This window comes from Triticum dicoccoides, chromosome 6A, assembly GCF_002162155.2.
Source record: "Triticum dicoccoides isolate Atlit2015 ecotype Zavitan chromosome 6A, WEW_v2.0, whole genome shotgun sequence".
In the NCBI taxonomy this organism is placed as follows: Eukaryota; Viridiplantae; Streptophyta; class Magnoliopsida; order Poales; family Poaceae; genus Triticum; species Triticum dicoccoides.
Genome location: NC_041390.1, coordinates 596,662,739 through 596,673,421, shown reverse-complemented (window position 1 = coordinate 596,673,421; position 10,683 = coordinate 596,662,739). Strand labels below are relative to the sequence as shown.

General features: G+C 44.4%; 1 protein-coding gene across 1 annotated transcript; it reads right to left on the bottom strand.

Annotated features, from left to right (window-relative positions):
- Positions 1-8,318: 8,318 nt before the first annotated feature.
- Positions 8,319-10,352, bottom strand: LOC119316333 (L-type lectin-domain containing receptor kinase SIT2-like). Its single transcript, XM_037590645.1, has one exon. It carries the CDS (start codon positions 10,350-10,352, stop codon positions 8,319-8,321), a length of 2,034 nt encoding a protein of 677 aa, XP_037446542.1.
- Positions 10,353-10,683: the final 331 nt, after the last annotated feature.

The following is a 10,683-nucleotide window of genomic DNA, read 5'->3' as shown; positions in this document are numbered from 1 at the left end:
GCATGTTCTTACATTTTTCATGTGAAATCTTCATGCTAACTGTATGAAGTACTCATGCAGGATGGTTACAAGTCAATGAAGATTTTTTTACTATAATTGCTCAAGTACTGTGCGAAGGAAGTTGAAGACAATATTCCTGATATTTTAGGAGATGCAAGTGAAGTGGAATAATGAAAATACATTACACCAAGTACATTTGTCAATTGTTACTGTAATTTTTTTCTATACATGTGAAATTGGAAGTGCATTATGCTTATGTATGCAATCAGAAAAAAATTTAAAAGGCCCATGGCAACGCACGGGCATGGTACTAGTTATACTAGTATTGATGTCCATTGTACTGTATCAAGACTTGATGGTCTGTTTTCTCACCTTGTTTTCATGCCTCTCGGCGTTGGCATGATCTTTACTTCATATATATGTACTCCCTCTGTCTGAAAAAACTTGTCATCAAAATGGACAAAAATGGGTGTATCTAGAAATGATGACAAAAAGGGGTTTTGTCCATTTTGATGACAAGTATTTCCGGACAGATGGAGTATGCGTTATGATGCCTCCAAAAAGGATCTAATTTTATATTCCATCTAAATATGGCTTTTGTCGTCCAACAATTCTGAAAAGAAAAATCATGTGTTACCTTCTGCAATTTGAATAAGAATATTTCCTTACAGTCTGCAATTTAAGTGTCACTATTTATGTCTAACATTGAACGATGAAACTACTTTAATACTTATAAAAAATTTGGATGACGTGGTTAATAAAAAGAACACTTCTTTTCTTGGAACAGCTACTACTACATTGATATTTCTTGTCACAAAATTGTCACTTCTTGAGTGTGTACGTAGAGACAAATGCACAGGGCACGCCGTCCCATCTAGTATAGGTAGATACATGGTTGGTAGATAGCATAGCAGCATTGGTGAAGTGAACCTCCTTCATCTCTATATTGGTAGAATCACAAGAGCAATGATCTCAGCTTCTCACACCACAAGAGACCCATGGGCATCAGCATTTGGCACCTTGCCCTTCCCACCAACCGAGGGTAGGGTGCGAGCGTAGCAGGCCTCCATGAAGCGCTCGAACGACGCCTCGCACTTGGCGGCGCACACATCCAGGCTATCGTCCGAGTTATCGTCGAACGAGTCGTCCGCCATGCACGCCTTGTAGAACTCGGCCTCCGAGTCATCCTCGCTGTTCCGTGGCACCATCACGCCAACAGCCTCCTCGCGGTCCTCCTCCGCCTTCCTCTTGGAGCCGCACACCGCCTTGACGATGAAATCCGCCTCCTTCTCCGCCTTGGCCTGGTCCTTCTCGCTGGCGGCCATCGGGATGGCAAACTGCACCTTCTCGCCGGCCATCGCTGGATCTCTCTCCCTGTGGGTTAGGGTTAGGATTTGGTGGATTGGGGATTTCGCTGTCTCTCTCTCTCTCGCTGGATCTGAAACGAAGGTGGGGACGAGGTGGCGGCGGCTGGCGTATATATCTGCGAACCCTAACCAAGCCCAAGAGCCACCTCGGGTCGGACTCAGGTCCCGTCTCCGGACCGGCCTCTTCCGTTGTGGTCTAGGCTGGGCTGGGCTGGGCCCCATCTGTTCTTTCTTTCTTTCCACTAGCTTGTTGGCAGTATCCTCGAAAGAAAACAAATCTACTACGTAGCGTTTTGCGCGAGCAACTAGTTAACGAGCGCTCCTTCGGGAGCCTCGCAACGATCAGCGCCATTTGACGTGCTCTCAGTCATTCGTCACATGTCGCGTTCTGGACGCTCCTTCCAGGTTTTATTTTTTTTTATTTTTTCGCACGTGTTTTCGGCTTTTAAACGGGTTTTTTCGACGTTTTGGTTTTTCCCCGGTCCTCCTTAGCTTTTCGACAAAAAAGTTTGCACGAAAAAACGTGTTCTATTTTTTTCGTGAAAAGTCACGGTTTTCTTCCGCGAGAGGCATGATTGGGCTTTAGCGAGAGTCACGGCCGTGCCTTTCGGAAACGAAAAAAACGTGTTTTCTGTTTTTTTTTCTTTCGTGAGAGTCACGATTTTACTTCCGCGAAAGACACGGTTGTGCTTTCGCGAGAGTCACGGCCGTGCCTCTCGGAAACGGAAAAACAAAACGTGTTTTCTGTTTTTTTTTCTTTCACAAGAGTCACGGTTGTGCTTCCGCGAGAGGCACGGTTGTGCTTTTGCGAGAGTCACGGCCGTGCCTCTCGGAAAGAGAAAAAAATACGCGTTTTCTGTTTTTTCTTTTCTTTTGCGAGAGTCACGGTTTTGCTTTTGCCAGAGGCACGGTTGTGCTTTCGCGAGTCACGGGACGGGTGTGCCTCTTTCGGAAAGGAAAAAAATGTGTTTTCTGTTTTTTTCCTTCCACGAGAGTCACGGTTTTGCTTCTGCGAGAGGCACGGGTGTGCCTCTTTCGGAAAGGAAAAAAAACCATGCTTCCGGTTTGGTTTTTTCGTCCGGTTTTTTTCGTCGGGTTTTTTTCATAAAAAAAGTTCGTCAAAACCTATCAACATGGGATCTAATTTTGAAGATCTCGACGCGAGGAATCCAATGATGAAAATGGTTTGAGATTTGGACGCACGATTTAAGAGATAAAATGTTTTGAATAAACGGATCTATGAAAAAAGGGAAATCTTCCAGGTTGCGACAAGCAGGGCCGTCTCTAGAAATTCGGGGCCCCAGTGCGAAAAGCAAAATGGGGCCCTAATTTTTATAGAAAATGACTCAAGCATTATCTCACTTAATTATAAATTTTAATTATTTGTAATTTCATAGAATACTTAGAAATTTGTCAAATATCGATGCAAAAACAAAAGATATAACTAAAGCAATAAAACTGATCTCATTGTGCGGAAAAGTGTCATCCGTCTTGTGTTCCTTGAAATCTCCAATTATATCTTCATAATTACTCTTCTCCAAGACATTATTTTCAATTGCTATTGTCCCCAATTCATTGCGACTTTTATGTGTCATGGTACAAGCAAGTAGAAATTCAACAATATTAGTATTTGGAGTTTGATTTTCAAAATTAGTGTGTGATCCTTTCACAACAAATGTATCAAGAACACGCCTTTGAGATTGAGCTTCTGCTTCTAGTCTTCGTCTCTTCCTATGCTTTTGGTAGTAGAATAATACTCCTTCCGTCCGGAAATACTTGTCCTTAAAATGGTTATATCTAAACTTATTTTAGTTATAGATACATCCATTTACAACCATTTTGAGGACAAATATTTCCGGACAGAGGGAGTACTTCTTATTTCTAGAATGCATGATGATTCTTATTTATAAACCAAAAATAATAATATTGACCCATTAGAACTCATGATTATAGGCTTATACGGAATAAAAAAAGAATAAAGATTGATTTTGAACGAGCAACTATTAAAAATCTTGGATGCGTGACACTATATTCCCCCAAACAATTCAACTGCAGAGCAATTTGCCGAGAAATAATAATATAATGATACGGGAGCAGTAGGGCTTTGCAGTTTGTATCAATCAAAATTCTAAAAAAAAAGAGCTTGTAGGGCACCGATTACTTAAACGCCGCTGGTCACCTGTGTTCTAAACGGCGTGGTGGTGTCGGCTGGCGCAGCGGTGTCAACCGGCGCCTGATATTTCCGTGCGGTTTCGGCGCTGCCGGCCACCTGTAGCCTGCTAATTTCCGATCTACAGAGAGAGCCAGATAGCAGATTTCAGTCGGGTAGAAAGACAGGCAAGAAATCTATATATACGTGATGCCTTTTCGTCTCGCGATCGATCAATCAGATTCAGATCGGGACAGGGAGATTGCCTGCAATGAGGCCCAAAAGGAGAGATTCAGGCGAATAGGCACACTTGACCAATACATACATTTGGACCCAAATTGGGGGCCCCTGAATTTTGGGGGCCTTGTGCGAGCGCACAACTCGCACAGGCCCCTCATGTGCGCCACTTGTCGTGACCCGAAAAGATGGAGTGTTCTTTGCAACGAGTATTCCTTAATTAGTGATTTCGGTGTTTTGCCAGCGTTTTTTTTTGGCTGGATTTTTCTTGAGACAATTTCTTGACCGGATTTGGTTATTTCCAAAGGTTTCTGTTAAAATACGTTGCAAAAAAAAGATATTTTTGTGGGTTTCAAAAAAATCATGAATTCTGAAAAATAATATTTGACTTTTTTCCAAATTTTTGTGATTTTTAAATATGTTTAAAGCCCAAAAAAATTAGAATTTTAGATTTTTTTTTGTGATTTAAAAATATTTAGGATTAGTTGTTTTTTAAACTTCAAAAAAATCCACGTGTTTCCAATAAATGTTCATAAAATTTTCAAGGCATTCATGAATTTAAAATATGTTCATGTATACAAAAAACTAGGATATGAAAAAATGTTCAGGAATTCAAAATAATGTTCCCAAATTTAAAAAATATTCGTAAATTAATAAAACATGATTTTAAAACAACATTTTGAAAAATATCGCAAATTAAAAAATGTTCACGAATGATTTTCAAAAATTATTCATTATTTTTAAAATAAAAAAAGAAGGAAAATAAAAAATGGAGATAACTTGTAAAATCATCAAAGAAAAATCAGAAAAATAAATTTTCACCCGCCGGGTTCTAGAATCAAACTTTCCCAAAACTGATGGGAGAAAGAATAGTGGGCCAGTCTACAAACGCCCAGGAGGGTATGTGTGTGGTCGCTATCCAGCGACCCATGCATAGAATAGGAAATCCCACCGACTCCCTATCAGGATTGTCCAATAAAAAATAAAGAAAAAACACTACAACTTGTAAACTTAGGTTGTCAAGTGTAAAAAAAAACACTTGTTTACACTACTGAGTGCAACAGTGGACTTCGTTCTAATGCCACCTTCTCCTCCACACGCTAGGCCTTAGGAGTGATACAGTGCTACACACCATGGAGGCATGCAGGACGTTCCAGGCTATTGCTGATGCGGAGCTCACTCGAGATATGAGCATGAGCTCAGAAACCGATACAAGACAACAAATTCATGTGATGATAGAGCACACTAAGATTAGAGAAGTTCATAAACGCTTCATGGGGCGATCTGGATGGTGCAAGGACATCTACGAGGGGGCTCTTCAAAGTTCTTTACCGATGCATTACTTCGTAACCAATTTTTGGATGAGCTAAAAGGACATTAAGCAGGTAGAGATGGGACATGAGGGTAGTTTCAAAGTAGGTGTGGTGTCATGAAGACCAATGTGCATGGTGTTATATCTGAGATGGGAGCTCCCGGGTAACTTGGATCCGGTGACACTCTTAGCCCTAGCGCGTTGCAAGGCATTGGCATTAGCAGGTGATCTCTATATCAAAATTGTGCTTTTCGCGAGAGGCACAACTTGTGCTTCCCGAAAAGGGAACAACACAATTATGCTTTTCAGAAGGAAAAAAATATAGATGTGCTTCTCAAAAATGGGACAAGTACAACATGCACCGTCAAAAGAATGAGGAAAAAAAGTATTCTCAAAAAACTATGATGATCACTAAACATTGACGAAGAACATAAAGGTCTCGAAGATCCAAGGTCCCCCATCTCTCAGCGCCAAGATGGCAGCTGGTGGCGAGGGGACATAAAATTCTCAGACGAGGACGGCGACGGCGGCACTAGAGCCTTCCCGGCCATGGCGAATAATCAGCTAAGAAGCGTTTTTCTTTTTTTTGAGAAATGCTAGCGAGGCGGTTGAGCGAGGACGGCGAGCGAACGAAATCAATAGCTGTTGGGCCACGGCCCGCTCAACACGCCTGCGAGAGCTGTAGCTCCCATCGGCGGTCGGCGCTCCCGTCGCCCTCCACGCCGCCGTCCGTCTCTCGAAGCTTGTTTTTGCTTCTTTATATCTGCACTCCCCGACCTCTCGTGCGCCGGAGTGAACTGGGACCGGCTGGAGATAGGGTCGAGGGGGCCGATGGTGGCCGGCGAGCACCGGCGCCGGCAACGGGAGTGATGGAGGAGGCGGAGGGACAGGCGCCGTGGTGGAAAACGCGCGCGGGGGGGAGCGGGCTGGGGCAGGCGCGGCCGGCCTCTCGGGCTAGGGTAAGAACGATCTGGACTGTACAACCTATACGACACTGAGATATATTCAGTCCCACATCGCCGATTTCAGCGATTTCCACTGCTGTATAAAAATTTGCCACCATACTGGTATCATCACCAAGCAACAGTAGAGGATACCTGGAATGCTAGTGTTCCACAGTAGGGGATCGTTTTCTTCATGCATCGGTGCTCCTGATTTTTGAAACTTGGAGTATATGTCCCTCTGTGCTAGCGTCTGGTGTGACGCAATGGATGATAATGGTAGCTTCTCACAGAGGATTTGAGACCACACATCAGTATTCTCATGGCGCTATCCGTGAGTTGCATGCCGACCTTTCGTTGTTTTATCATCGACCCAGTGCCTTCTCCAGATATCAGAACTATTTAGGATCCTTGGAATTGTTCTGACCACGTATGTTGCCATATTATTGGATCCTTCTCCAGCTGAAAACTTTTTAGGATCCTTCTCCAGTTATTGGAACTTTTTAGGACCTCTTTGATGATTTTTCAATTGGAGTCTTCCGTTATTAACTCTCATGCTCTTCATAGAGTTACAAGTAAAATATTGCAATACTGGTGGATTGGATCCCAGAAAACTCTGTTTCACATACCGAGTTTCCTCTGGACATTTCGTTACTGATTGTGTAAAGAACAATCTTACTAATGTCGCTACGGTATATCATAACTGTCGCAGACTGCACTGTAGTTTCTATCTACAATCCCACCCAGTGTGTAAATGGGTTGGTTAAATCTGTAGATGATATGTGGCAGCACCTCATTAGCTATTTGGTTGATTGACATGCCCTTTTCTGTGTACATGTTTGCTTTTACAAAATTACTCCCTCTGTAAAGAAAAATAAGAGCGTTATAGTGATCCAAACGCTCTTATATTTCTTTAAAGAGGGAGTATAACCTTTAAACTCATGAAACCCTATGTTTTCAGCTCAGATAATTGCACGTGATTGGTGTAATGTCGTGGATAAACCAAAGGCATATGTATGCGTCCTCAGAACTTTGTTATTGGTGAACATATTCTTACACCATCTTCAGGCATCGAGTCTCCAACTAAGGTAATGCTTGTTTTTGTAATTTGGATGTATTGAATTCCTTTGTGGGCCGTAGATCAGAACAACCTTTCTTGGGACTCAGAGGTTAACTGCCTAAGGATTTTTTTTTTTTCTTTTTTGACAGGATGTGCTATAAGTGCGAATTGATAGTTTTACTGTTTTGAGCACTGAAGCTGGTTGAATCGAAAAAATTAATCTTCAATGTGGTATGAGACGTGGCAGGGGAAGCCATCAGATTAGCTTGTGATGCTACAAATGACTCCCTGATTAGTGCTGGATACAGTTGTGATATAAAGGTTTGATGATGCTGTTGTACTTCAGTTCAATTACAGTTTATTTCATTTTCACAAGAAAGATTACAATATGTTCCAATGCCTGTTAAGTAAATGCATCTCCTTTATGGAATGCCAATGTACATTTCATCTTCCATTCTCTTATCACTGGTTAAATGTTGTTCCTCTTCTAATCCACCACCAATAATAGCCACTGTTGAGCTTTTGTTTGCTAGTATGGATTAACTTTGCTGCGCGCGAGCATAGCATGCACTCCTAGGCCAAGTAGGAAAAGAAAGGAGGTCGATAGAAGAGGGAGGTGGTGCAAGTGTTGTTCCCGGGACAAGGAGAGGTATCTTGTCGACGGCGTGGAGCTGCTCCCGATCCCTTAACCATTCCTAAGCTAGGACGGAGCTGATGTCCACAGAAGGAAGAAGATACAAGTGTCATTGGATTTGGATCTAGTGGTCTAGAAGCACGGATGCGCTGCGGACAAACTCCTATAAAAAGCACAAGCAATTGAAAAGGTCGTTCGTCTCACTGAAGCACACTTCCAACCCCGGCCATGGCCACCAGTAGTGGAAAAGCCCTTCCCAAATTTTGACAAATCACTTTCAATCTGTCTACATATCACCAGGTAATAGAGGATATCACAAACAAATGCAAGAAGATATGCATGAGAAACAAATGAATAAATATTCAGATTCACAAAGAAAAATAATCACAAAACGTTTTATGAAGAAACCACAGAACTATATTACAGACTTTATAGCTCTGCAGCTAAGATGAGCCTCCTATTATAAACTCTTTATTCAAATGGCACTTATCATTCTACCAGACCTATCAATCTTGTTCATGAAGCAACAAATCTAGCTATCGAAGGTAAGAACGTACGTACATGCCTCATTACATGTGCAATATAAGTAAGCACTCTGAGCACCATCAAACATAGTGCTCATCTTCCTCCTGAAATGCTTGACATTGTGCCAACACTCTTTGATGAAGGATATGACATGATGTATGAATCGAATCCTTCATTTTGCATCAAGGCCAGTGCTTGGAAGCTCTGGTGTGCTGGTAGCTCTGGTGGTTCAATATGCCCATCTAGGTATTGGATCACTTGCCGCATGCTAGGCCTTGCACATGCAAATGGGTGTGAGCACAGTAGTCCTAGCTTCAGTGCCAGATGTGCCTCGCTGACATTGTACTGCCCTTTAAGTCTTATATCTATTGCATCATCTAGTGACCCTTGTTGCACATGCTCAAGCGCCCAATCAACCAACATGACCAGCTCATCTTGTGTGCTCTGCATGATAGGTCTTTGTCCACAAGTGACCTCCAGAATAAATACACCAAAGGCAAATACGTCGGTAAGAGGAGTACCCTTGCCCGTGCGTGCTAGCTCCGGAGCAATGTATCCAATGGTGCCAGCAACACGAGTAGTTTCTTGCTCAACGCCATGATCATACAACCTTGCTAGACCGAAATCACCCAACCGTGCATTCAACTCATCATCGAGGAGCACATTGCTTGCCTTGATGTCTCGGTGGACAACTACCTTCTCCCACTCCTCGTGGAGATAAATCAGTGCAGATGCGATGCCCCTAATGATCCAAATCCTTTGGTCCCAACTTAATGTGGAGTTGTCCACTTCACCATACAAGTACTTATCGAGGCTTCCTTTGGGCATGTACTCATACACTAACAGGAGCTCACCTTGACGTCTGCAATAGCCAAGCAAGTGCACAAGATTTGGATTCTGAAGGCGGCCAATGCTGACAATTTCTGCAATGAATTCCTTCATGCCTTGCCTGGAGTCGTGCGACACCCTCTTCACAGCTATCCTTAGTTTGGAGCTTGGCAGCTCTCCTCTGTATACTCTTCCAAATCCTCCGGCCCCTAGGAGGTTTTTGTTGTCAAATCCTTCTGTTGCACGGAACAAATCCTTGTACGAGAAGCGGTGTGGGCCGAATTCGACCTCCCAGTCGTCACGTACTTCTGCATACCTGAAATGCCTCCGCACAAGCAGGGAAATAACGGCAGCCACAGACAGGATGAGTGCTGCTGTTGCAAGTGGTAGAATGATCTGCAATACTGGTAGACGACGTCGATCCTTGGTATGAGGATCAAGAGGTAGTTTTGGCAGCATGGTGAGATTGATAGCTGGAGCAGGACTGTTCATGCCAAAACTCCAACCGAGCACATAGTGCTTCGTTATCTTGCCTTCTGCAGATGAGAAGCCGATGTATGCCACATCTGTGAGCACGCTTGAGAGGTTGTAGTTGGCTGATACTATTGGTCTTGTAGGCTTGGCCATGCCGAGAGGAGCCATGGTGGCATCAATCTGCATCTTCTCTCCATGGTAGTCCACCCACACCTGCATCACCTCTTGGCTATCGAGACTCAAACTCTGGAAGGTGCCATTCTTGTCATGGTAGAAACCGGCATCATGGGATTGTATGGAGCGGAGACTGTTGACGTCAATACCAACATGGTTGTCATTCATGTCTTGGAGCTCCCAGTTCTGGAAGGTGTCTAGCTCGATTGCGAAGATGTGGTTTGTCTGATTGCCATCATTCTGATTGCTGAGAAGTCCCAAGTACTGCATCCGCATCGCCGTGGACAAATTCTTGCTCGGCGCAATGAACATGGCGATTCCATTGCTGCTCAAGTCCTTGTAGATGGAGACCATGGCGAAGATGAACGAAACGGAGAAGGATTGTACAGCCTCGTTGGATGAATTGCGGAAGCGCAGCGGGTCAGGATAGAATGCGCGGCCCATGCTCCGGGACGTGCCGTTGGTAAGCATAAGTAACCCGTTGGGCGTGACCGAGGCCGCGCCGTCGAGGGTGAGGCTAGTGTTGGAAAAGCCGGAGTAGCTGAACTGGTGCTCATCCCCGGCAATGAAGAGTGGTGCCACGCTAAGGCCAAGAGAGAGTAGTAGCTTGAGTAGCAACAAGGAGATACGCTTCATGCCGGACATGGTCATGAGCATGGGCATGAAAAATGGCTGGCATAAGCAGGTGCATGTATGGATGTTAGAGCATCTCCAACAGCCGCGCTAAACTAGCGCCGCGCCGCAAATTAGACCGTTTTAGCGCGCGCGCAACGCGGCGGGTCGCTCCAGCGCGCGCGCTATAACGGGTTGGGCGCGCGGTTGAAAACACTTACCCGCGCGGCGTATTTCGGGCGCCAGCTACAGCGCGCGGCACACTCGAGCGCTCACGCCGCACTCTCTCCTCTCCTCGTCCTACGCCCCGCGCGTGCCGGCGCCGGCGCCCTGCCACCCACCCATGGACGCGCACACCGGCGCCCCGCTC